We start from the raw sequence: 27,695 nt of genomic DNA, 5'->3' as shown, positions 1-27,695 counted from the left end.
CCCAGAGGTGCAGGGGGGCTGTGTAATGTGAAGGGGTCCGGAGGTGCAGGGGGGCTGTGTAATGTGAAGGGATCCAGAGGTGCAGGGGGGTCTGTGTAATGTGCGGGGGTCCAGAGGGGCAGGGGGGTCTGTGTAATGTGCGGGGGTCCAGAGGGGCAGGGGGGCTGTGTAATGTGAAGGAGTCCAGAGCGGTGGGGGGATGGGGGCTGTGTAATTAGCAGGGGTCCAGAGCTGCAGGGGGGCTGTGTAATGTGCAGGGGTCCAGAGCTGCAGGGGGGGCTGTGTAATGTGAAGGGGTCCAGAGGTGCAGTTGTGGAGAGGGGGTACACAGTAGTGACAAAGAGATATTGGGGGTGAAGAGATATGCAGGGGGTCCAGTTGGGTGTTTTTACATTTTAGAGGGGGGGGGGGTTGCCAGATATTGGATCCGCCCGGGTGCCAAATGCTCTAGGTATGCCCCTACTGGAGGCTCAGCATCACATGTCGGTGTTATCTACGGCAGTCTACCTAGGAACGCTCCAGACATTTTGACATTTGTATTCCTCCTCCCTGGAGCCAGCCCACTGCTTGTATCAGGGCTGAGGGCCCCGGAGAGGGGTACTGAGGCAGGGTCCTGGGATCAGTGTTAATTTTGTGGACTAAAATACGACTAAAACGAAAAAAATTCAGATGACTAAAATACGACTAAAAATAAAATAGCATTTTAGTCAAAAGACTAGGACTAAAACTAAATCAAAATTTGCTGCCAAAATTAACACCGGCTGGGATGCTATGTACAGCACCATGCTGGCCCCTCCCACCAGCCATGATCTGCCTGCATTGCATAGAGAAGCACAGGATCTAAAAAAAAAAAAAAGGAATGCAATGAAAATGGAAATATTTCATTTATACAAAACACATCACAGCCCAGAGCAATACAAGTCGTCCCTTAATGTCATTTGGCACCTGCAGATTATTAACGAGTGTCTTTATCGCAGGAACTGCATGATCAATGCCCCTCCCTGGATGAGAAGGAGGCCATCCGATGGGTCATCACCGTCCCCGCCATCTGGAAGCAGCCAGCCAAGCAGTTCATGAGGGAGGCCGCCTACCTGGTAACATGCTAATAATTCTAAGGGGGGGGGGTGACCCCCAACACCCCACAATATATATTACTGATCTGCACAGAACATCAATTCCAATGTCAGCCATCCTCTGCAATAGGAATGGGATGCAGATTCTCTGTAGATTGTGATGCCTCAGGTCAGGTATGGGATTTTAAGGGCAGGAGTAAGGGAGGTAGGCAATAGTTGTGCATTAAATAAAATACAGTTTATTGCATAAAGTATAGGTTTATATACAAAGGTAATGGTGACTTGATGGGTAAAGTCCCATTGTGCAAGTGAAGAGGAAATAATAAGGTGTGATACACGTGAGAAAAGGAGTGACTTGAGAATAGGTTTGTAGGTGGTCCTGCTCTGCTGTTCCTCGTGTCAGTAGACAGGGATAATTGCAGAGAAGGGGCCTGATCGGTAATCTGACATGTTTCGGCCAGTTGTGGCCTTTATCAAGGATATGTCACCGATTATTTTTGTCCACTTCCTAAGGTAATGCCTCCCCGGAGTTTCTCCAGGTGCTACAGGAACAGTATGGGTGAGAGAGGTGATTTGCTGAATATTGGAGGAGAGGAAAAAAGAGGGTTTTTTTCCTCATTAAATGAGGTCTAAATAATAATCATTTACTTCTTGGCAGCGTTTCTGGTCCAAGGTCCAATGTGGTTGGGGGTAACCAATTTTCACATTGATAGAGATCGTCTGTAGTAGTAGGGTATATTGTATATAGGTGAGGTACAAAAAAAAGGGGGTTCAAAGTAAGTAGGCAATGGAAAAGTAGCTTTGGTAGGGAGATAAATCTCCTTCAAGGCTGAACTTACGTTTGTGAGAAGAGATCTCATCTAGTCTGGCAGCATATAAGCTTCAGGTCCGACTTCTCCCTTGGTCCAGGAGAGACTGAAGGACCTGGAGTGTTCCCCGGCCTTTTAAGGCAGTCACGCATGCGCGGTGATGCGCTGCGTGCCGCCCATAGGCAGAGTCCGTAGCGTGGTACAGGGTGCGCCTGCGTGAAGCAGGAACCGCATTCCCTTGTGACCGTGCGGACGTGCCAGTGCGGCCGCCGACACGGATTAGAAACCGAAGTCCCCACTTGGGATAGGAAGGTGCAGGACCGACCAATCGGTTTCAAAATTGCCCCGATCCCGTAGGGATTCGGGGCTTTCTGTGCTGGGAGCTCCTGGAGTCTTGGGAGAAGGGGCAAAGAGGAAGTGGATTAACAGAATAAGCATTTTAAAAGGTGGTACACTGTATATCAGTATAAACATTTTGAAGGTGGTACACTGTATATCAGTGTAATCGTATGTAAATACAATTATATAAAGGAGGTCCATATATAAAGCATAATATATATAGGTTGCAGCAATGAAATAAAAAGAAGAATTTCTGTGGGAGGATGTGGGCGGGTCAGGGGAGGAGTATAGTCGGATATCACCAGTTGGTTGTATGTTTGTGCGATGATGTATGGGAGATTGAATAGTAAGTCGGATATCGCCGGTAGGTTGTATGGTTGTGCGATGATGTATGGGCGATTAAATAGTGAGTGGTATGGTATTGGAGGGCCAGAGTAGGGTCAAGGGCAGGACAGTTGTAGGAGTGGGAGAGGATCGATTTCAATGTCCATACACATTGAGATTGAGGTTGAAAAAATCTGAAGAAGGTATGGAAATTATGGGAAATTGTTTCAGGACGGGAGGTTTCTGGTTTAGTCTTTTTTCCCTGACGAGAAACCTTGGAGAAATGGACGAAAGCTCTGTGCTTCGTTGAGCCCTGGTGGAATAGTTGCTTTAAGTCTAGAGATCCAGCGCATTTCCAATTGTAGCAAAGTTTTGTTCCAATCTCCGCCTCGTAGCGGGACGTGAATCCTGTCCAAAGCCATAAAGTTTATTTTTGGCATTTTGTACTTATGATGGTCTCTTACATGTCTGCCCAGTGGGACAAAAAAGTTTCCAACGTGCATGGTCTGAAGATGTTGGTTCACCCGTTTGCCAAACTCCTGTCGGGTCTTCCCTATATAGAAGGACCCACATTCACAGGTCATCATGTACACTATTCCTCTAGTTTTGCAATTACAAAAGTGTTTTGGTCGAAATGGTTCTCCATTGGGTAGAGTAATATTAGTCGTTTGGCGGATAACGTGACATTGGGCACAGCACCCGCAAGGAAACGTGCCTTTAGTTCTGCAGGGGTCTTTTTTGGATCCTTCTTTAAATTCACTATGTACTAATTGTTGTTGTAAGGAGCCTGCCTTCCGAAAGGTAATGGGTGGATTTTGGGGTAAAAGCTTGGAGGTGCTGTGTTCTTCCATGAGAATAGACCAATTTTTAGTAAGGATATTTCTAATTTGTTGGTGCTCATTGGTGAATCTGATAATTATCCGGGTGTCGGGTTCAGTTTTCGTTGGTTCCTTATTCTTAAAGAGGAGTGTTTCTCTGTCTTTTTGATTGGCCCGATTAAAAGCCTTGCGTAATGATGTTTTAGTATAACCTCTTTGTAGAAATCTGTTGGTCAATGCGTTAGCCTCTAATTGGAAGTTGATTGGATCTGTACAGTTTCTCTTCAGCCTGAGGTATTGGCTATAAGGTATGGAGTTGATTAGAGGTTGTGGGTGAAAGCTGGAGGCATGGAGGATGGAATTGCCTGCCGTATCTTTTCTGTATAGAGTGGTGGAAATTTTGCCTGTGGAGTCTTTGTATATTAGGGTATCGAGAAACGATACTTGTTGTCTACTGTAGGTCATTGTAAAAAACATGTTATGTTCGTTTTTGTTCATCCTGGTTAGTAATTCTTGTATCATATGTTCTGGCCCGTTCCATACAATCAATATGTCATCAATATATCGTTGAAATATAAGAATCTTGTCAGTGTAGGTGGCATTTGCCTCATTTGATAGGAATTCTTGCTCCCATGAGCCTAAATAGATATTTGCATAAGAGGGGGCGCAGCTGGTTCCCATCGCTACTCCGCATGTTTGGATGTAGTAGTTGCCACCAAAGGTAAAGACATTGTGATTGAGTATGTATTGTAGCATATCGATAATGAATTTATTGAAGTTTTGATCACGTTCACTGTGGCATTGGAGTGTCTTTTCCACTGCCTGGAGCCCTTTGGTATGGGGTATGTTGTTGTATAAGGATTCTACATCGATCGTAATTAGGTAGGTTTCTTCTGGAATGGTGATATCATTCAGTATTCTAAGGAGGTGAAGGGTATCTTGAGTATACGATGGTAGTTCTTTAACATGAGGGCGTAAGTATCTGTCTATTACCTTGCTCACAGACTCAGATATGCTTCCGTTGCCCGAAATAATTGGTCTTCCAGGGGGGTCTTCAAGGTCCTTATGTAGTTTGGGTAGCGCATACAGTGTAGGTGTTTTCGGATGTGGTGTCCTTATGTATTCCCATAACGTTTGAGAGATGGTGCCATCTTTGAATGCATTATCGACTTTCGAGTAGAAGATTTGGTCGTATGTTTTGGTCATTATGGGGAGGATCTTCTTGTAGCATTTTGTATTTGAAAGTATAGTGTGGCACATATTCTTGTATTTTTCCTTGCTCATCACTACTACATTTCCTCCTTTGTCTGAAGGCTTGATGATAATATCATCATTATCTCTGAGTTCTTGAAGAGCTTGTTTTTGTTTATTCGTTAGATTTGACATATGTTTTCTCTCTTTGATGGATTCTATATCTTTGGTAGTTTGTCGCAGATTCTCATTACAACACTGAGATTGTTTAGATGATTATAATAAAGGAAATACATGGTTGGGCTATGTTTGCCATATACACCAGCTTAGGCGTGCGCAGGGGGTGTGCCAGGTGTGCCTGGGCACACCCTAATCATTGTGCAGTGCCGATTCCCCCTATTGCCAAGGCTTCCTTTTGTCTAGTGCTGCTGGCTTTCCTCCTTTCCTTTCCTTTTCTTTCCTCTCCCCCCAGCTGCTGTGGAGGATGTTTCAGGATGAAGAGTGGGGGGAAGGGGCTAATCAATATGTAAATTACCGGTCCCTTCCTTTTCTAAATGACCGCACTCACTTACTGTGTTCATTTATAACCGAAGCATAGTAAACTGCATTTGCTATGTTCCAGTGTGTGAATGAACAGGAAGTCATTCAGCACAGAGCACCTCCCATTCATTCACTGTCCAGTGCAGCTGAGGCTGTAGAGAAAGGGATGTGTGTTTGAGCTTTGGGGGCGCACACCCTAACGCACACCTATGACTGCAGTTATGGTTGAGCATCCGGCTGATGAGACGAAATATAATAATCTTCATAGCTCCGCCCACTGTGCTGAAATTTTGCTTTATGTGAAGGCATTAGACATGTGAACAGGGACAAGGGGTGGGCAGGAGGAGCGGTTGCCCCGTGCACAATGGTTTACTATAGGGATGGGGGCGCCTTCTTTCTGTTGCAAGGCTGACAGCAAAAGCGACAGCAGCACTGATTTTAACACGTGAGTGACTGCTGGGTGTAGGATCCCCTAAGCTTGCTAGAAAATTACTTAGAACCCCCAAACATTCTATATATATAGAATGTTCAAAATGCCCCGCTTCAAGATGCCCCCAGGAGCGCTCCCTCGACAGGTACGGCGGTTCGCGCATCCGAGCCAGCCTGCCGCAGTATATCTGCAGCAAGCGGTCGGCAAGCCACACCTACATTTACTGCAGCAGGGCGGCCTCTCTGGGCAGAACCATGTGCCTGTACATGATCCTGCACTTCCAGTTCTGGGGCGCACGCACGCATGCATGCCGCTGGCGACCCACCCCCCCCCCCCCCCTGTGATTGGAGCCAATCAGCGGGTCCGGTGGACGCGATGTCCGCCGGCACCTGGTGATCCTTCGGGACACAGGCAGAACGACGATCTGTGGCAAGGGAAGGATGTGATCCTGTGTTTCTGCTAAGCAGTAACACGGATCTCTGTCTTCCCCCAGTACAAGTACCTCCACCCACAGTTAGAAAGCACCCCCTAGGAACATATTTAACCCATTTTGATCGCCCCTGATGTTAACCCCTTCCCTGCCAGTGTCATTAGTACAGTGACCGTGCATATTTTTTAGCACTGATCTGGTCCCCAAAATGTGTCAGCTAGTGTCTGATTTTTTGCCCCAATGTCACGGTCCCACTATAAGTCGCTGATCGCCGCCATTACTACTAAAAATGAATAAATAAAAAATTCCAAAAATGTATCCCCTAGTTTGTAGACGCAATAACTTTTGTGCAGTCCAATCAATATACGCTTATTGGGATTTTTTTTTTTCCCCAAAAATATGTAGCAGAATACAAATTGGCCTAAAATGATGAAGAAATTTGATTTTTTACAATTTTTTTATTGGATGTTTTATAGCAGAAAGTATATATTTAAAAATATATATATATATATATATATATATATTTTTTTTTAAATTGTCTTTATGTTTTTTTTTTTTTTTGTTTAAAGCGCAAAAGATAAAAAACGCAGAGGTGATCAAATACCACCGCAATCACTAGTTAAAAAAAAAAAAAAAACAATAAAAAATGACATAAATTTTTCCCCTAATTTGTAGAAGCGATAACTTTTGCGCACACCAATCAAAATATGCTTATTGCGTTTTTTTTTTTTTAACAAAAATATGTAGCAGAATGCAAATTGGCCTAAAATGATGAACAAATTCGATTTTTTACAATTTTTTTATTGGATGTTTTATAGCAGAAAGTATATATTGAAAAAAATATATATATTTTTTTTTTTAAATTGTCGTTTTGTTTGTTTTTTTTTTTTTTGTTTAAAGCGCAAAAGATAAAAAACGCAGAGGTGATCAAATACCACCGCCATTACTAGTTAAAAAAAAAACAATAAAAAATGACATAAATTTTTCCCCTAGTTTGTAGAAGCGATAACTTTTGCGCACACCAATCAAAATACGCTTATTGCGATTTTTTTTTTTTATAAAAATATGTAGCAAAATGATGAAGAAATTTGATTTTTTACAATTTTTTTATTGGATGTTTTATAGCAGAAAGTATATATTGAAAAAAATATATATATATTTTTTTTAAATTGTCGTTTTTGTTTTTTTGTTTAAAGCGCAAAAGATAAAAAAACGCAGAGGTGATCAAATACCACCGCCATTACTAGTTAAAAAAAAAAACAATAAAAAATGACATATATTTTTCCCCTAGTTTGTAGATGTGATAACTTTTGTGCACACCAATCAAAATACGCTTATTATTGCGATTTTTTTTTTTTTTTTTTTTAACAAAAATATGTAGCAGAATGCAAATTGGCCTAAAATGATGAAGAAATTTGATTTTTTACAATTTTTTTATTGGATGTTTTATAGCAGAAAGTATATATTTAAAAATATATATATATTTTTTTTTTTTAAATTGTCTTTATGTTTTTTTTTTTTTGTTTAAAGCGCAAAAGATAAAAACGCAGAGGTGATCAAATACCACCGCCATTACTAGTTAAAAAAAAAAACAATAAAAAATGACATAAATTTTTCCCCTAATTTGTAGAAGCGATAACTTTTGCGCACACCAATCAAAATATGCTTATTGCGATTTTTTTTTTTTATAAAAATATGTAGCAAAATGATGAAGAAATTTGATTTTTTACAATTTTTTTATTGGATGTTTTATAGCAGAAAGTATATATTGAAAAAAATATATATATTTTTTTTTTTTAAATTGTCGTTTTGTTTGTTTTTTTTTTTTTGTTTAAAGCGCAAAAGATAAAAAACGCAGAGGTGATCAAATACCACCGCCATTACTAGTTAAAAAAAAAAAACAATAAAAAAAATTTTTCCCCTAGTTTGTAGATGTGATAACTTTTGTGCACGCCAATCAAAATACGCTTATTGCGATTTGTTTTGTTTTTTTTTTTAACAAAAATATGTAGCAGAATACAAATTGGCCTAAAAGGATGAAAAATTTTTATTTTTTATTTTATTTTTTTGGGAATATTATATAGCAGAAAGTAAAAAATATGGTGTTTTGTTGTTCTTTTTTTGTTTATAGCACAAAAAATAAAAAAATAAAAATCACAGAGGTGATCAAATACCACCAAAAGAAAGCTTTATTTGTGGGGGGAAAAAAATACATAAATTTTATTAGGGTACAGCATCCCACGACCACGCCATTGTCAAATAAAGTAACGCAGTGCCGTATTGCAAAAAAAAGGCCTGGTCATGAAGGGGGGGGGTAAATCCTCCGGAGCTGAAGTGGTTAATACTACCTTAAGTGGTTGTGCCTGGTCTGAGGGGCATGATTTAGACATGTCTCCAACATCCCCTCCCCCAGCGATCCATCTCTCAGACTGTACACTGTAACTTTATTCTCTGTGTTGTAATCATTAAACTCTACCCTCCATCATTTCTAGGCCGGTCTGGTGTCTCCAGAGAACCCGGAGCAGCTCCTGATCGCTCTGGAGCCGGAAGCCGCCTCTATCTACTGCAGGAAGCTCCGCCTACACCAGCTGATAGACCTCAGCAGCAAGTCCCTGTTCAACGGCGGCTTCCCCACCGACCGCACGCGCAGCATCGACTCCAGCTTCCGAATAGGTGAGCTTACCATTGGTCCCGCTGTCACACTTGCCGGGTTTAGGACCATCCAGTATTGCACAAATTTTAAGTGTCTTGGTTCATATGCCATTTTATTATTTATTATTATTTATTATTATTATGTATTATTATTATTATTATTTATTATTTATTATTATTATGTATTATTATTATACAGGATGTATATAGCGCCAATGGTTTACGCAGCGCTTTGAGAGTATAGTTTTTGGCTCTGTCTGCCTATCAGAGGAGCAGCAGGAAAATCTATATTGCTTTCTGTCTACCAGAGAGCAGGATCTGTTAGTGAGGTCTGCTCAGTGTGTGATTCATTGGGTCTAGAGGAGTGCTTCACACTGGTCCAATAGGGAGGCATATTGGACAGTGGGAGGAAACCTGACCAATGGATACATAGGCTTTGATACAGTCCTGGTGATTGGCAGAGACAGGCTGTCTCAGTGCATTCTGGGATACTGTATAAAAGCCAGGAGCACATGTGCTGCGGGGTCTTTGGCTGGTGAGCAGAGTCCCGGAGGGAGGGTGGCGGCTGCCTCCTCCTCTGTAGCAGTGGCACGTGGCGTCAGGAGGTCGTCCTGAGGGCCAGAGGAACAGAGCTGAACCCAGAGGTCCTAGAGAGCTGACTGAGAGGGAGACACTGGAGACCCTAGAAAAACAGTATCGTGAGTACAGGGGATCGTGTCAAGGGGCCTGACCTGAGGGGGGCCACCCCGGAGTAGGATAGTCAGTGGACAGATGTCAGTGGTCAAGAAAGGGGATACTGAGGAGAGTGTCCCAAAGATAAATATAGTTCACCAAGTCTTCTGGCAAGAGACTTAAACCCAAATCTACCTAAGTGGAAAGGTGGATGAGCAGCCTGGCTGCATCATCAGACAGGAGTCCTCACAACTTGTGAATAGTTAATTTGGAGTATCCCCTTATTCCCTTCTCTCTTCCCTATTTAAAATAGAACAGCAAAAACAACTACAAACCCCTGTACTGATCATTGACTGAGCCAAAAGTGTTAAATTGTGAATGCCAGTATTGCCAACGGTAGCCCAGGGGGACCTGAAAGTGTAATATCCAGCAGTCCTCAAGGGGGCAGTGCTACATGAAAGATAATGTTACGCCGAGTAAATAAATACCCAACATGTCATGCTTCAAAATTCTCCACGCTCGTGGAATGGCGACAAACATTGGTACTTAAAAATCCCCATAGGCGACAATTTAAAAAAATCTACAGGTTACCAGTTTAGAGTTACAGAGGAGGTCTGGGGCTCAAATTATTGCTCTTGCTGTAACGATTGCGGCGATACCTCACATGTGTGGTTTGAACGCCGTTAACACATGTGGGTGTGACTTGCGTATGCGTTCGCCTCTGCGTGCGAGCTAACAGGGCTGGGGCGCTTTAATTGTTTTTTTTCCTATTTATTTCATCTTTTATTTTATATTTTTACACAGTTTTTTGAAAAAAAAAAAAAAACATTTTTTATCACTTTTATTCCTATTACAAGGAATGTAAACATCCCATGTAATAGAAATAAGCATGACAGGTCCTCTTTAATGTGAGATCTGGGGTCAAAAAAGACCTCACATCTCACATCTACACTAAAAAAGAAAAAAAAAAGTATTTTTTTTTTCATGGTGAAAAAAAATGGGCTCTTTAAATTGGTTGCTAGGAAGCGACGTATGACGTCGCTTCGGTCCTCCAAGACCATAGAGTGGAGTGGGGAACATCTTGCCCTCACTCGACTTCCTACCTGAGGGGACAGCATACCGGATCGTTTTTCCCGCTACCGGCTGGTGCAGTAACTGGGGAAAACGACCGGGAAGCGGGCGGAGGGCGGGGGGGTGGTGCACCTCTTCCACCGCCCATAAGGGTGATCCCGTGGCGAATCCCCCGCTGGGCCCACCCTTATGTTAAAGCGGACCGCCCGCCGTTTAAAAAAAATATGGGGCAGCTATCTGCTGCCATAACCCCGATATTTAACATCAAAGGACTGACGTAAATACACGGTGGGCGGATCGAAGTAGTTAATACAGGAGGAATCAGAGGGCCTTGCTCAATAGAACTTACAATCTAAGAGAGGGTAAAGAGATAAAAAAGAGTTAATAATTGTGGGGGATGGGCTGATGGAGAAAATAAATATGCAGTTGCTAGGTGAGGGCCATATAGGATTCTCAGAAGAGATGATTATCTGGGATCGTCTGATAGCAGTAGGAGATAGTCGGACAGATTGGAGTAGAGAGTTCCAGAGAATGGGAGAGGCTCTGGAGAAGTCCTGGAGGTGAGCATGGGAGGAGGTGACAAGGGAGCTATGCATTGACACACCTCCTTAGACCCAGTGTGTCTGGACAGTATGGTCACCTGCTGACTCAGTACCAATCATAGGCAGCTTAACTCTCCAATAAGACGATAAGTTGAATCCAACCCAATTTTATTTCGGCTAATTGCAGTGCAGAGGATGTCTTTCCAGTCTTTGGAAGTGTAAGAAGACAATGACTTTCCTAAGACCGGTCCCTGCGAAGTACTAACACTGACTGAAGGAACATTCGAGAAATAGGGAGTGTCTAGCTGCACTATACGGGAGGGTGCGACAGAGGACGATACCAAATCACATAACTAAACAAGTTGTATTGGCCCAGAACTGCCACTAGATGTCAGCATACTACAAATCAATAATAAGCTGATGTAATTCAATAAAACAGAAAAAGAATACATGAAAGAGGTACAGCACACTCTCACCTCTCCTTTCTTTCATTTCTAAATTAATTTGCTACAATGCCTACCGCAAGGGAGGATGGGCCAGGGGGCAGGGAGGGGAAATTGCCCCCCAGGCCGCTCTGATGCCCCGTAAAAAGACTGCACCACTTCTGCCAGCCACAGACATGCCTAAAGGATTCCTGGTGGGGAGAAGTAAAAAGTCTCCACCGCTGACCTACTGAGTGCGGGATGAAGACAAGGACAGAGCGCTGACTGGCAAATTTCAGCCCAGAGGGCAAGTACAAACCAGAGGCCCATGGTGCAGTGACTCGGCCCCCCCCCTCCCCCTCCCAGTCTCTCTCTTCTTGGCCTCCTCCTGAGCCTCATTCCAGGCTGAACCTCTGTTCTAAGTACTCTCTACCCACCTGCCCAACCTGGGTTCCTGACCTGACCAGCAGGGGGCAGTTGGGGGGAGCTGGGACAGCTCAGTCTGGGCTGCCTGGGGGAGGAGAGTCTCCAGTGTGGCATGGAACCGGCCTCTGCTCAGACACAGTTTATACCGTCCGTATAACATCCTCCCCCCCAGCACGGATGGTATAAACTGTGTCTGAGCAGAGGCCGGTTCCATGCCTCACTGGAGACTCTACAAACAATCCCCCATAATGACAACGTGAGAGAAGTTTGTTTGAAATCTTTGCAAATTTATTACATATAAAAACCTAAAAAAAATCCATGTACATAAGTATTCACACCCTTTGCCCAATACTTTGTTGAAGCTCCTTTGGCCCCAATTACAGCCTCAAGTCTTTCTGAGTATGATGCTACAAGCTTGGCACACCTATTTTTGGGCAGTTTCTTCTTGGCAGGACCTCTCAAGCTCCATCAGGTTGGATGGGGAGCGTCGGTGCACAGCAATTTTCAGATCTCTCCAGAGATGTTCGATCGGGTTCAAGTCTGGGCTCTGGCTGGGCCACTCAAGAACATTCACAGAGTTGTCCCGTATCCACTCCTTTGTTATCTTGGCTGTGTGCTTAGGGTTGTTGTCCTGTTGGAAGATGAACCTTCACCCCAGTCTGAGGTCCAGAGCGCTCTGGAGCAGGTCAAGGATGTCTCTGTACATTGCTTCACTCATCTTTCCCTCCATCTTGACTAGTCTCCCAGTTCCTACTGCTGAGAAACATCCCCACAGCATGATGCTGCCACCACCATGCTTCACTGTAGGGATGGTATTGGCCAGGTGATGAGCGGTGCCTGATTTCCTCCAGACATGACGCTTGCCATTCAGGCCAAAGAGTTCAATCTTTGTTTCATCAGACCAGAGAATTTTGTTTCTCATGGTCTGAGAGTCCTTTAGGTGCCTTTTGGCAAACTCCAGACGGGCTGTAATGTGCCTTTCACTCAGGAGTGACTTCCATCTGGCCACTCTACAATACAGGACTGATTGGTGAAGTGCTGCAGTGATGGTTGTTCTTCTGGAAGGTTCTCCTCTCTCCACATAGAAATGCTGGAGCTCTGTCAGAGTGACCATCAGTTTCTTGGTCACCTCCCTGACTAAGACCCTTCTCCCCCGATCGCTCAGTTTGGCCTGTCGGCCCACTCTAGGAAGAGTCCTGGTGGATCCAAACTTCTTCTATTTACAAATGATGGAGGCCACTGTGCTCATTGGGACCTTCAATGCTGCAGATATTTTTCCGTACCCTTCCCCAGATCTGTGCCTCCATACAATCCTGTCTCAGAGGTCTATAGACAAATCCTTGGACTTGGTTTGTGCTCTGACATGCCCTGCTAACTGTGGGACCTTATATAGACAGGTGTGTTCCTTTCCAAATCATGTCCAACCAACTGAATTTACCACAGGTGGACTCCAATCAAGTTGTAGAAACATCTCAAGGATGATCAGTGAAAACAGGATGCACCTGAGCTCAATTTTGAGTGTCATGGCAAAGGGTGTGATACTTATGTACATGGGATTTTTTCCTTTTTTTATTTTTAATAAATGTGCAAAGATTTCAAACAAACTTCTTTCACATTGTCATTATGGGGGATTGTTTGTGGAATTTTGAGGAAAATAATGAATTTAATCCATTTTGGAATAAGGCTGTAACATAAAATGTGAAAAAAGTGAAGCCCTGTGAATACTTTCCGAATGCACCGTACCTTGCAAGGGAGGAGGCTTTAGCACCATGTTGGGAAACAAGGGTCTCATCCCCACATCTGTTGCCCCAAGAAGAAGGTGGAGGATATATGGGAATTATCTTCCCAACAGTGACTCAAACCGCAATAAAAAATAAAAAACACGACTGAGGTTCTAATCCACATACTTTTTAAAAATTAAATACAGGTTTTGGCGGGATCTGGTTGTTAATTTAAAAAAAAACACGACTGAGGTTCTAATCCACATACTTCTTAAACATTAAATATGGGTTTTGGCTGGATCTGGTTGTTAATAAAAAAAAAAAAACACGACTGAGGTTCTAATCCACATACTTTTTAAAAATTAAATACGGGTTTTGGCTCGATCTGGTTGTTAATTAAAATAAAAAAAAACACGACTGAGGTTCTAATCCACATACTTTTTAAAAATTAAATACGGGTTTTGGCTGGATCTGGTTGTTAATTAAAAAAAAAAAAATAATTAAATATGGGTTTTGGCTGGATCTGGTTGTTGATTAAAAAAAAAAAAACACGACTGAGGTTCTAATCCACATACTTTTTAAAAATTAAATATGGGTTTTGGCTGGATGTGGTTGTTAATTAAAAAAAAAAAAAAAAAAACAGGACTGAGGTTCTAATCCACATACTTTTTAAAAATTAAATTCCGGTTTTGGCTGGATCTGGTTGTTAATTAAAAAAACACGACTGAGGTTCTAATCCACATACTTTTTAAAAATTTAAATATGGGTTTTGGCTGGATCTGGTTGTTAATTAAAAAAAAACACAACTGAGGTTCTAATCCACATACTTTTTAAAAATGAAATACGGGTTTTGGCTGGATCTGGTTGTTAATTAAAAAAACATGACTGAGGTTCTAATCCACATACTTTTTAAAAATGAAATACGGGTTTTGGCTGGATCTGGTTGTTAATTAAAAAAACACGACTGAGGTTCTAATCCACATACTTTTTAAAAATTAAATACGGGTTTTGGCTGGATCTGGTTGTTAATTAAAAAAAAAAACATGACTGAGGTTCTAATCCACATACTTTTTAAAAATTAAATAGGGGTTTTGGCTGGATCTGGTTGTTAATTAAAAAAAAAACACGACTGAGGTTCTAATCCACATACTTTTTAAAAACTAAATATGGGTTTTGGCTGGCTCTGGTTGTTAATTAAATAAAAAACACGACTGAGGTTCTAATCCACATACTTTTTAAAAACTAAATATGGGTTTTGGCTGGCTCTGGTTGCTAATTAAAAAAAAAAAAAAAAAACATGACTGAGGTTCTAATCCACATACCTTTAAAAATTAAATATGGGTTTTGGCTGGATCTGGTTGTTAATTAAAAAAAAAAAAAAAAAGTTTTATTGTTACAAATCCTAAATAAAAAAAAAAAAAAACTTCTCCCATCAGCGAGAGAGCAGCTGCGGAAATCTCGGCTCAGTCGGACGTTCCTGGTGGAGACGGGCATGGGGGAGCTGTGGTCGGAGATGCAGACAGGTAAGGATTCAATTTTTTCCACTTTTGAAGCTTTCAGGATTTTTGAAAATACTTACATATTATGTGGTTTTGTCCAGTGATATCAAGATTCTGGCAGGAAATAATTCAAATATTATCCTCTGTCCTGAATATGCCTGTACCTTTGACCCCAGAAACCTGTTTGCTGGGTATATTAGATGAAATAACATGGTCTAGATATCACAAGATAATGCTTAGAGAAACGCTGTTTATGGCAAGGAAAACAATCACAGTTAAGTGGATTCAAGTGAAGCCCCCTGCTGTTAAGAACTGGATAAGAGCGGTAAATCAGATTTTACCATTTGAAAAAGTATTGTATATGCATAGAGGATGCTCAACAAAATATAATAAAATTTGGGATAATTGGAGTCAATCAACATTAACCAATGGTTGAATATAAGGAGATAACCAAGAGGATATAGAGGGATGCACATAGTATGATGAGGAAATAAATCTATCAATGCGATGGAGCAAGGGGTTGGGGCACACCGGGACAACGGCAATCAATTAAGTTAAATGGATATACCTTGGCATAAAGAGATTATGAATACTAAGTAAACAGATAATTATTTGGATATTGTATAATTTTTTTATTTTATATTGTTTTGTCCCTTTGTTGAAAGGACGTTTGGAATGTTCGTTTTTATGCACATATTGAAATAAAAAGAATTAAAAAAAAAAGGAAATACTTAGAGAGACCAAATGGATCTTCTGCCATCTAGTGGCCAACAACGGTGAACGGTATCAAAGCTGCCCTCTAGATGGCAGCAGATAGTTCATGATGGGGGGAAAAAAAATGGAAAATTGTGTCACTTACAGGAATTTGCCTTTCCTGGCACCGATCCATGTTGGCACCAGGAAAAGACATATGAATGAAAGGAGGGAACAGGTCAAAGCAGTATTAATCCCCTAAACCACAAATTGTAATATATTGCAACTTACCAATCATTAGATGTGGTGGCTGCATTCGTTTTCTTTTTTTTTTTTAGGCTTTTTCCTCTTTGTAGTTACCTAGTGACAGAGGCGGCTCTCTAATTAGGCGATTTAGGCGGCCGCCTAAGGCCTCGTGCTAAGAGGGGCCTCGCGGCCACCTAAACCATGTAGTCAGGGCCGGCGAGGTGCTACCTCTGTTTGTTCCCGCTAAGAGGGAGCCTACCCGCAGCCCACCCAACCGTTCCGCCGCTTGGAGGGGGCACAACATTTCCGGACAATTACTGTCTGTGTGATGGAGGGGCAGACGCTGTTGTCCGCTCGTCGCAGAGGGTAGGGTAAGCAGAGTGTCGCTGTGAAGTGCGGACCGCCCCGCCTATCCTCCGCCCATAGATGCAGAGAGAATCTGGAGGCGGAAATGAAAAGAGAAAGTCAGCTGACGGCCAATAGAGTTAGGGGGGAGGAGCTCTGGCAGGCTCTGCTAGGAGACCCCACAAAGAAAAGGCATCCATGAAGTCTGAACAACTGTCTGAAGCTGAGGGGGAAATCGACTGACAAAGTAAGTAATTGCCAGTGCAATTGATTGGTAATTGGTGCCATTCTCCCCCACCACCCCCACGGCCTCTTGCTGATCCCATCCCCCCACAATCTTCACAGATCTCATCCCTGATGGGGGGGAATTAGTAAGAGGTGGTGATGGGGGAGGATGGCACCCCCCTATTACCACTGCCACTGATCCCGCCCTCACCACTACAGCTGCCACTGATCCCAGCCCCCATCACCAACGCTGCCACTCATCCCACCCCCACATCACCACCGCTGCCACTCATCCCACCGCTGCCACTCATCTCACCCCCACATCACCACCGCTCCCACTCATCCTACCCCCACATCACCACCGCTGCCACTCATCCCACCCCCCATCACCACCGCTGCCACTCATCCCACCCCCCATCACCACCGCTGCCACTCATCCCACCCCCACATCACCACCGCTGCCACCAATCCACCCCCCCACATCACCACCGCTGCCACTCATCCCACCCCCACATCACCAACGCTGCCACTCATCCCACCCCCCCATCACTACCGCTGCCATCATCACGCACCGATCCCACCCCCCATCACCACTGCTGCCCCTCATCCCACCCCCCATCATCATCACGCACCGATCCCACCCCCCATCACCACTGCTGCCACTCATCCCACCCCCCATCATCACAGCTGCCACTGATCCCACCCCCCATCACCACTGCTGCCACTCATCCCAGCCCCCATCACCAACGCTGCCACTCATCTCACCCCCACATCACCACCGCTCCCACTCATCCTACCCCCACATCACCACCGCTGCCACTCATCCCACCCCCCATCACCACCGCTGCCACTCATCCCACCCCCACATCACCACCGCTGCCACCAATCCACCCCCCCACATCACCACCGCTGCCACTCATCCCACCCCCACATCACCAACGCTGCCACTCATCCCACCCCCCCATCACTACCGCTGCCATCATCACGCACCGATCCCACCCCCCATCACCACTGCTGCCCCTCATCCCACCCCCCATCATCATCACGCACCGATCCCACCCCCCATCACCACTGCTGCCACTCATCCCACCCCCCATCACCAACGCTGCCACTCATCCCACCCCCCCATCACTACCGCTGCCATCATCACGCACCGATCCCACCCCCCATCACCACTGCTGCCACTCATCCCACCCCCCATCATCACAGCTGCCACTGATCCCACCCCCCATCACCACTGCTGCCACTCATCCCAGCCCCCATCACCAACGCTGCCACTCATCTCACCCCCACATCACCACCGCTCCCACTCATCCTACCCCCACATCACCACCGCTGCCACTCATCCCACCCCCCATCACCACCGCTGCCACTCATCCCACCCCCACATCACCACCGCTGCCACCAATCCACCCCCCCACATCACCACCGCTGCCACTCATCCCACCCCCACATCACCAACGCTGCCACTCATCCCACCCCCCCATCACTACCGCTGCCATCATCACGCACCGATCCCACCCCCCATCACCACTGCTGCCCCTCATCCCACCCCCCATCATCATCACGCACCGATCCCACCCCCCATCACCACTGCTGCCACTCATCCCACCCCCCATCACCAACGCTGCCACTCATCCCACCCCCCCATCACTACCGCTGCCATCATCACGCACCGATCCCACCCCCCATCACCACTGCTGCCACTCATCCCACCCCCCATCATCACAGCTGCCACTGATCCCACCCCCCATCACCACTGCTGCCACTCATCCCAGCCCCCCATCACCACCACTGCCACAATATGCAGTTCATTTTAATATCGCCTGCTTATTTATTTCTTTTATCACGTGTGGGGGGGCCTCCTATTTGATTTTTGCCTAAGGCCTCAAAAAGTCTAGAGCCGCCTCTGCCTAGTGATCTGGCCAGTAACACCCCTCCTGTATTAGCGTGTGCCCACTCTGGACGAAGGAGCACAAGGGGCACCTATGGACAGCAGAATTGTTAATCTGGGTGGAGGAGATGTACTAGAAGATTTAAATACACTAACAAACTGAAGCCAAACTCCAGCTAATACTTTATAAGTGGTTTGGTTACAGCCAACAGGTTTTGTTCCTTGTGGGATAAAGGTTTTTTTTATGAATGAATAAAACTGATCATTGTAAGCACGCCTGTCAGTGGTAAATGGTTTGTCTCATCCAATCATGGCTGCCGATCCCGTGGATCAGCATCCCCGCTGCCTAGTGGCGGTGCATGTTCACCCTCCGACAAACTGACGTGCCCCTACGTCGATTTGCGCAGCCCAGCCAGTAAAACTGCGGCGGGCGGACGGCAAGTGGTTAATCAAAGTATAGAAAAATGTAGGAGTTTGGGAGATAGGTACTCCGACCGATAACATAAAACCCAGTTCATACCAGTCCCTTCAGGTCTGGTATGGATTCTAAAGGGAACCCCACGCCAAAATGTAAAAAATAAAAATGGCGCAGGGTCCCCCTCAAAATCCATACCAGACCCTTATCCAAGCATGCAGCCTGGCAGATTAGTAAAGGGGGTGGACCATACAAGAACAAATGCCCTTAACATGGGGGGTGTGGGTGCTTTGGAGAAGGGGGAGGGGGCTATGCCCTCGCCAAAGCACCTTCTTTCCATGTTTATGGGGACAAGGGCCTCATCCCCACAACCCTGGACGGTAGTTGTGGGGGTCTGCGGGTGGGGGGCTTATCAAAATCTGGAAGCCCCCTTTACCAAAAATGTGTAAAAAGTGAATACGTAAAGACAGTAAACACATTTTTGAGAATTCCTTTATTAAAAAGTAGAAAACAATGTCACCTGAAGTAGATCCATCTCACGCCGCCGGCCGCACTCGAAAAAAAAAGAAAAACCTCCAGCCCCAAAGGGCCTTGTATGGACCAAGGGGGAGGGGGAGAAACCCCACCCCATGCCTTTTTTTTGGGGGGGGGGGGGGATTTTTCAATTGCTGGCATTGTTCTGATTTCATTGCAGCTGTCAGTGGGGAAGTGGGGAAGCCCGCTGACAGCTGATGAGTCTTTGGTTGTTAAGGACGTGGCGGCCGCCTTCCTGGAGCGCTGCTTAACAACCAGCTATTCTTCACACAGGATTCAAATCAGTCGATCGTTTTTCGACTGATCTGAATTCTAATCATTCTGAAAATTTGGAACTCATTAGAAAATGAATAAACGAAATACAAACATTGAAGCAATGGAACTTTCTTCTGCACGCCGTAGTTATTTACAGCTGAACTCCGGGCTGTTTTGTTCATCCAGTCCTTAAACTTACACAGCACTGTTTGACGGCAGAGTAAGGTCATTTACCTAACCTTTTTTCCACTGCTGTTAAACAATACAGCTGGCCAACACCCCCCACCCCACCCAACCCCCTAGCCTTTTAGTGGTCAGTGAAGAAGAAAGGAGGAGAGAGGGGGGGGGGAGAGGGAGAGAGGGGGAGGGGAGAGAAGGAGGGAGAGAGAGAGGGAAGGGGAGGGAGGGGAGAGAAGGAGGGGAGAGAAGAAGGGGAGAGAAGGAGGGAGAGGGAGAGAAGGAGGGGGAGGGAGAGAGGGAAGTAGAGAGGGAAGTAGAGAGAGGGAGAGAGAGGGGGGGAAGGAGAGAGGGAAGGAGAGAGAGGGGGAGGGAGAGAGAAGGGGGAGAGGGGAGAGAGAGAGGGGGGGAGGGAGGGGAGAGAAGGAGGGGGAGAGAGAGTGGGGGAAGGAGAGAGAGAAGGGGAGAGAGAAGGAGAGAGAGGGGGAGGGAGAGAGAAGGGGGTAGGGGGGAGAGAGGGAAGAAGAGGGGGAGGGAGAGGGAAGAAGAGGGGGGAGGGAGAGGGAAGGAGAGAGGGAAGTAGAGAGAGGGAGGGGAGAGGAGAGAGAAAAGGGGGAGTGAGAGTGAAGGAGAGAGGGGAGAGGGAAGGAGAGAGGGAGGGTAGAGGGAGAGAGAAAAGGGGGGAGAGAGAGGGGGGAGAGGGAAGGAGAGAGGGAAGTAGAGAGAGAGAGGGGAGAGAGAGGAGGGAGAAAAGGGGAGGGAGAGTGAAGGAGAGGGGGGAGGGAGAGGGAGGGGAGAGAGAGAGAGAGAGAGAGTGAAAGAGAGAGAGGGGGAGGGAGAGGGAAGTAGAGGGAGGGAGGGAGAGAGAGGAGGGAGAGAGAGAGGGAAGGAGAGAGCGAAGTAGAGAGAGGGAGAGAGAGAGAGAGGGGGGGGAAGGAGAGAGGGAAGTAGAGAGAGGGAGGGAGAGGGAAGGAGAGAGAGGGGGAGGGAGAGAGAGAGAGAAGGGGGAGAGGGGAGAGAGAGAGAGGGGGGAGGGAGGGGAGAGAAGGAGGGGGAGGGAGAGAGAGAAGGGGGAGAGAGGGGGAAGGAGAGAGCGAAGTAGAGAGAGGGAGAGAGAGAGAGAGAGGGGGGGAAGGAGAGAGGGAAGTAGAGAGAGGGAGGGAGAGGGAAGGAGAGAGAGGGGGAGGGAGAGAGAGAGAGAAGGGGGAGAGGGGAGAGAGAGAGAGGGGGGAGGGAGGGGAGAGAAGGAGGGGGAGAGAGAGTGGGGAAGGAGAGAGAGAAGGGGGAGAGAGAAGGAGAGAGAGGGGGAGGAAGAGAGTGGGGGAGGGAGAGAGAAGGGGGGAGGGGGAGAGAGGGAAGAAGAGGGGGGAGGGAGAGGGAAGTAGAGGGGGAGGGAGAGGGAAGGAGAGAGGGAAGTAGAGAGAGGGAGGGGAGAGGAGAGAGAAGAGGGGGAGTGAGAGTGAAGGGGAGAGGGAGAGGGAAGGAGAGAGGGAAGTAGAGAGAGGGAGGGGAGAGGAGAGAGAAGAGGGGGAGTGAGAGTGAAGGGGAGAGGGAAGGAGAGAGGGAGGGTAGAGGGAGAGAGAAAAGGGGGAGAGAGAGGGGGAGAGGGAAGGAGGGAAGGAGAGAGGGAAGTAGAGAGAGGGAGGGGAGAGGGAGAGAGAAGAGGGAGAAAATGGGAGGGAGAGTGAAGGAGAGGGGGGAGGGAGAGGGAGGGGGAGAGAAAAGGGGGGAGGGAGAGGGAAGTAGAGGGAGGGAGGGAGAGAGAGGAAGGAGAAAAGGGGGGAGAGGAAGAGAGAGATGGAGGAAGGGGGATGGGAGGAGAGGGAGAGATATGATCTTTGATCTACATATTAGTTCAATAAATAAACTTAATTTTTTAACCCCTGATTATAGATCAGGGGTCTCCAAACTACAGTCTCCAGGCAAATCCAGTCTTCTGTCTGGTTTAAAAGAAGAATAATGTAAGGAGGGACTCTGATGAAAAAGGGGGAGATTCTGCTACAAGAGGGAGCTTTGATGTAAGTGAGGACTCTGATGTAAGGGGGGATTCTGATGTCAGGGGGATTCTGATGTATGGGGGGCCTCTGTTGTTAGATTGACTCTGATGAAGGGTGGGACTCTGATTTAAGGGGGGACTCTGATATAAGGTGAGTTTCTGATAAGGGGCAACTTTAATGCTAGGGGGTCTCTCATGTAAAACGGGAATCTGACTGGGCCTCTGATGTAAGGGGGGACTCTGATGGGTACCCCGATGCAAGGGGGACTCTGATGTAAGAGGGGTCCCTGATGTAAGGAGAGACTCTGATGTAAGAGGGGTTCTGAAGTAAGTGGGGGGACGACTCTGATCGGTGCCTCTGATGTAAGGGGGGGACTCTGATGGGTACCCTGATGTAAGGGGGGACTCTTATGTAAGAGGGGGCTCTGAAGTAAGGGGGGACTCTGATGCGTACCTTGATGTAAGGGGGACTGTGGGTAAGAGGGAGCTCTGATGAGGAGGACTCTGATTGGCTCAGGTTTATTTGGAATTTCCCTGGTTTGTTAGTGAAATTGCTATAAATCACATCACACCAAAACACTTCATAATGTATTTATTCATTTCAGTTACATTCACTGAATTTATAAAACTATTTTTTATCAGTGGGTGAATATTTGTAGAGTAGGATGAAAAGTCTGGAGTCCCCTGGTATAGACCAATAGAATGTCAGTAAAATCCCCGTCTCTCTGACATTGGCGGTGGAGGAACCCCGGCCTGGCAGACCAGATGAGGTTGGAGGAGGAGACGTTGGCCGTGTTTTCAGTCCTGTGAAGAGCTTTATGGCTCCCGGATGGGAGGTGGTGATGGTGAGGTCACTGTTGGAGTGTTGGTGGAAGAGCGGGTGGAGCCGGATACTAAGCTGAGGGTTCGGAGCTAAAATTAAAAAGTTGTATTTCCTGTGCAGGGGAGGGGATCGCGCTGTCCAGGTCTCTTCCTGACCGACACACTAGAGAGCTTGGAGGACCTAAACACATTGCACAACATTTAAAGTGACCCTGTTGCCAGACCATTCGTCTCAACTAAAATCCATTAACCCCCCACCCTAATTTCTTTATGCTTGCCCCATCCCTTCTCCAGAGCCACCAGTCTTGACTAGGCAAGAATGACATCTCCAGTCCTGTGAAGCCTCCTTCACAAATCCCGAGATGCTTCACTTCCATTCAAGATAGCTGGAGGAGGCCTGACTCACATCATCAGGGGGTGCGCTGCCAGAAACCAGAGCCAAAGATGTTAGGACCAAAGATGGCGGTACAACACGGTTTTAAAGGGATTTTTTTTTTCTATTAAATTTTATTGAGAAAAAGGGTGCAGTTCAAAGCCAAAAAGGAACATCAGACAATAACATTTAATAAACAATAAACTCGTCAATCATCAAGTGGTATTGTGCCATGGCAGTAAAGGGTAGCAGGGGCGTAACTACAGGGGTTGCAATTGCAACCGGGCCCCATGCTCCAGGGGGCCTGTGCGGCTCCCCTGTACACCTGGATAGGAGGGGGGGGGGCAGAATGTAGAGAAATCACTGTCCCCCTTTTTCCTCCTGTAGCTGCAGGAGGAAAATGGAGGAGATTGGTTCCTCTGTATGCTGCCCCCTCCGCCCCTCCTATCCAGTTCACTTGTGTTCTGCTGTCTCTGGGCCCCTGTGTGCTCCCCTGGCCCCCCCACTGTGCTGCCCCCTCCCCCACTGTGCTGCCCCCCTCCCCCACTGTGCTTCCCCCCCTCCCCACTGTGCTGCCCCCCTCCCCACTATGCTCCCTTCCCTCTCCTGCTGGCTGCTGCAGGGGATGTGTCACAATAGAGAACCAGGAAGGGGTCAGTAAATATGTAATTTACCAGCTCCTTCCTTTTCTGAATGGACAGAGTCATAGTCAGTGACATTGTAAAAAACTAAACAAAATAATAAAAAATAATACAATTAAAAGATCAAAAATAAAAAAATAAAAACTACTGACACCAGTGGGTGAACTTCCAGGATCACAAAGGTCACACTTGCAACTGGGCCCTGGCATTCCGTTGGGAAGCCCCAAGATGGCAGGAAGGGGGCCCACTGCAGAATTTGTGAAAGGGTCCCGCTGCGGGACCGTAATAAAGAGCTCCACAACAAGAGTAAAGGTCCCCAGGATCAGTGGGAAGAGCCCCAGGCTTCAAGGGAAGGGTCCGGGGGGCCCTTCATGGTTTCCTGCACCGGGGCCCTGAAGGTTCTAGTTACGGCTCTGGAGGGCAGAGACACAATCGTTACCACCAATAAACGGATGGGTCTTACGGAGAAGATCAAAAAGCTCTATCCAGTACTAGAGACAAGGGGGTGGAGGGGAGGACAGGGGAGAAGGGTGAGAGGAGGCCTAGAACTGTTGGCCTCTTGGTAGAGTAGGGTCCTAGAAACCGTCATTGGTCGGGTTCCGTGTATGTGAAAGTTTTGTATATAGCCGTCAAATCCTGGGCAGATGAAAGTGAGGGTGAGAAGTCCTTCCATTTGCTATAAAAGCGACGTTGAGAAGATGTTGAGTTGAAATCCGTATTGATGTGATCCTTACGGAGGAGAAGTACTATCTCTCTTTGAACCTGAGTAACAGTTGGACATGTGGTTGAAATCCAGTTAGAGAGGATAGCCCTCCGAGCTACCAGTAGGCAGGTGAGGATCCAGGAATGGGATGGAGTGGAAGGCCTGCTGGACCAAATTTGTAATTGTTTGTCCCAGGGGCCGAAAATCAGGAGCATAGGGTCCTTTGGCAGTTGTAGATGTCGTTGATGAAGGATATGATCTGGTCCCAAAACAATGAAATAAAGGAGCAGGATCCCATTTGTGGATAATCCAAGCTTTAAATGTTTCTGGACGCTCTATTGGCCCTTGCATGTGTGAGACCATCCTTTGATCTTATTAACAACCCTATGAACCTCTGTGAATCCTCGGCACCTATCTTTCCCTGAAGAAGCCGCATAGGCGAAATGCATCGGAGATCCCTACCCTGCACCGCTGTAGGCTAGTCCTATATATATATATGTGGAACTGGGTATGGGTAAGGTGTTATATAGAGGTCCACATATATGGTTTCATGGACATGTGATGGTAGTTGTATCAATATATGTGTGTTAGATTTTATCTTAGTATTTGTATCTTTGAATAAAGGTTTTCTATATTATTTTGTTTGAAATACTTTTTGTCTCCAGGGGCGGGATATACACCACCGACATAGCCCCCTTTCTAGCTCCTCAACCATTTTTACATTTTCAATTTAGGGGTGATGGTGCAGTCTGCTGACTGATTGAACGTTAATTTTCTCATGCCTAGTTCTTCTCCGGACCTCTACTGGAATTCCATTAGACCAGCATGACGTTTCGGAGAGTCTTTGGTCCCTTTATCGAGGTAACTGATGGAACCTTGAGAATGGAGACCAAGGTGCCCCACAAATGTTAAGATGGTCCAATGGAACTCCAGCAGAGCTCTAGACTGGAAGTTGCTGTGCGTGGTTTCATCTCTCTGGTTGGGCACAGTACCACCATGTGAGGAGTAATTCTAGGTTCTCTTTATCATCAGCCCAGACTTTTCTCTTACTGAATCTCTCTGTTCTCTGTCTAGGTGATCGCTACATTGTGGTGGACTGCGGTGGCGGTACGGTGGACCTCACAGTACATCAGATCGAGCAGCCGGAGGGGACATTGAAGGAGCTCTACAAAGCATCAGGTGAGACCGGATTGTAGCATCACAGCGATTCAGCGAAGATATAAGGATGTAGCTTCCTATAGCAGCCAATCAGCTTCCACTCTCCAATTCTGGACATGTGCAGAACGAAAATATTAGTTTTGTTTTGAGTCGTTATTTACATAAATTAGTTTAGTTAAATTAATTTTATTCATTTTCAGGATTTGTTTCTTTTAATCAAATTTGAATCGATTTGATTTTTTCAAATTCGGTCGAATTAAACTCAAGTTGAATTCGGAAAATTTAAATCAATTCAAATTTGAATAAAAGAAACTAATTCCGAAAACAAATTAAACAAATTTATTCTATTTGAAATTTGAATTTTGGAAGTTGGCTATATTCTTTATATTCCATTCTATGCTTTTTTTTTTCTATTCTATTATTTTCTTTTATTTTCTATTCTATTCTTTTATTTTCTATTATATTATATTCCTTTATATTCTATTCAAATGCATTCTATTCAAATTTTTAATTTCTGAAAATGGTTATATTGTTATGTTCTTTCTATTCTTTTCTATTGTTTTTTTTTCTATTTTATCCTATTCTATTCTTTTTTTATCCAAATTTATTCTATTCAAAGTTCAGAAGATTGTTACATTCTTTCTCTTCTATTGTTTTTTACTATTCTTTTCTATTCTATTCGAATTTATTCTATTCAAATTTTGGGAAACAGTTATATTCATTCTTTTCTTTACTTTTTTTAATTCTATTCTTTTATTTCCTATTCTTTTTTAATTCTATTCTATTCTTTTTTTTTCTATTCTATTATTTTCCATTCTATTCAATTTTGAATTTACTCTATTTGAAATTTGAATTTCAGAAGATGGTTATATCCTTTCTATTTTATTTTATGTTATTGTTTTTTATTCTTATCTATTCTGTTCTTTTTTTTTCTATTCTATTTTTTTCTGTTTTACTCTATTATTTTCTATTCCTTTATTTTCTATTCTCTCCCTTTATTTTCTATTCTATTTTTTTCTATTCTTTTATGTTGTTTTCGTTTTACTCTATTATATTATATTCTTTTATTTTCAATGCTATTCTTTCTATTCTATTATTTTCTATTTTATTCCTTTATTTTCTATTCTATTTTATTCTCTTCGGAATTTAAAAATCGGTTCGAAAACAATTTGAATTCAAATTTCCTCTGAATTTTTGTTTCGTTATTTTGGATTCGGTAATATTGTAATTAATTTCCAAATGACGAAAAATTTGTCAGAATTTCCATTTGGAATGAAAGAAACTGCACATGTCTACCCAACCCACTCTGGAAAACCGGAATCCATAGGGGGTCTCTAACAGAAACAAATAAATCCCATTGAGAACTTGTGGTCAATCCTCAAGAGGTGAATAAACAAAAAAACAACACAAATTCTGCCAAACTCCAAGCATTGATTATGCAAGAATGGGCGGCCATCAGTCAAAATGTGGCCCAGAAGTTGATTGGCACCATGCCAGCGGGAATTGCAGAGGTCATGAAAAAGAAAGGTCAACACTGCAAATATTGACTTTTTGCATAAACGTCACGTAATTGTCAATAAAAGCCTTTGACACTTATGGAATTCTTGTAATTATACTTCACTATACCATAGTAACATCTGACAAAAAGATCTAAAAACACTGAAGCAGCAGACTTTGTGAAAATGTAATATTTGTGTCATTCTTGAAACTTTTGGCAATGGCTGTACACAGCGGGAGCCTGCCAGCCAATGATTCATGTCCGGGACCTGCTGATCGGCTGTGCCCAATCACAGCCCAGATCCCTGCGTTGACAATCAATACAGAGCTTTGTATAGAGGGAACAATCGGTCTATTTCCTCTCCCTGCAAAGCAGGAATAAAAATCAAAGAGAACTATAAGTAAAAGTATAATAGTGCAAGTGGGGTTGTGAACGGCGCTACCGTATTGTAAAAATGTAGCAATAATGTGCTGGCGTGAGTAGTGGTGTGAAGTGATACCACTTATATATGTGCCGTGGGTAAACAGATTAATAAATAAATTGATTTATAAAGTGCAATTTAAAATGCTTGTTTTAAGTTAAAATACAAAAAAATCAATTAAAATAAATACCTTGTGTCTTTAATTGTATTAATAAGGTGCATAAGTGCTGGTGCTGAGAAGAAAAACACAAGGCTGAAATTGATTAGTGATATTTTATTAAAAAACAGTCAGGTAAAGCATAGAGCTATCCTCACTGTGAGGAAGAAGTGATGGTGCTCA

General features: G+C 44.8%; 1 protein-coding gene across 1 annotated transcript in view; it reads left to right on the top strand.

Moving 5' to 3' along the window:
* Positions 1–27,695, top strand: part of HSPA12B (heat shock protein family A (Hsp70) member 12B) — a 98,684-nt gene that overhangs the window by 52,811 nt on the left and 18,178 nt on the right. The window contains exons 7-10 of the mRNA XM_082262923.1: positions 978–1,094; positions 8,447–8,627; positions 14,897–14,983; positions 25,353–25,457. Of these exons, the coding sequence (XP_082119049.1) occupies positions 978–1,094; positions 8,447–8,627; positions 14,897–14,983; positions 25,353–25,457 (490 nt within the window). The remainder of the gene's footprint in view (positions 1–977; positions 1,095–8,446; positions 8,628–14,896; positions 14,984–25,352; positions 25,458–27,695) is intronic.

Source organism: Pelophylax lessonae (genome assembly GCF_965119305.1).
Source record: "Pelophylax lessonae genome assembly, chromosome: 1".
NCBI lineage: Eukaryota > Metazoa > Chordata > Amphibia > Anura > Ranidae > Pelophylax > Pelophylax lessonae.
The sequence above is the reverse complement of the archived record's forward strand: the minus strand, read 5'-3'. Positions and strand labels throughout refer to the sequence as shown.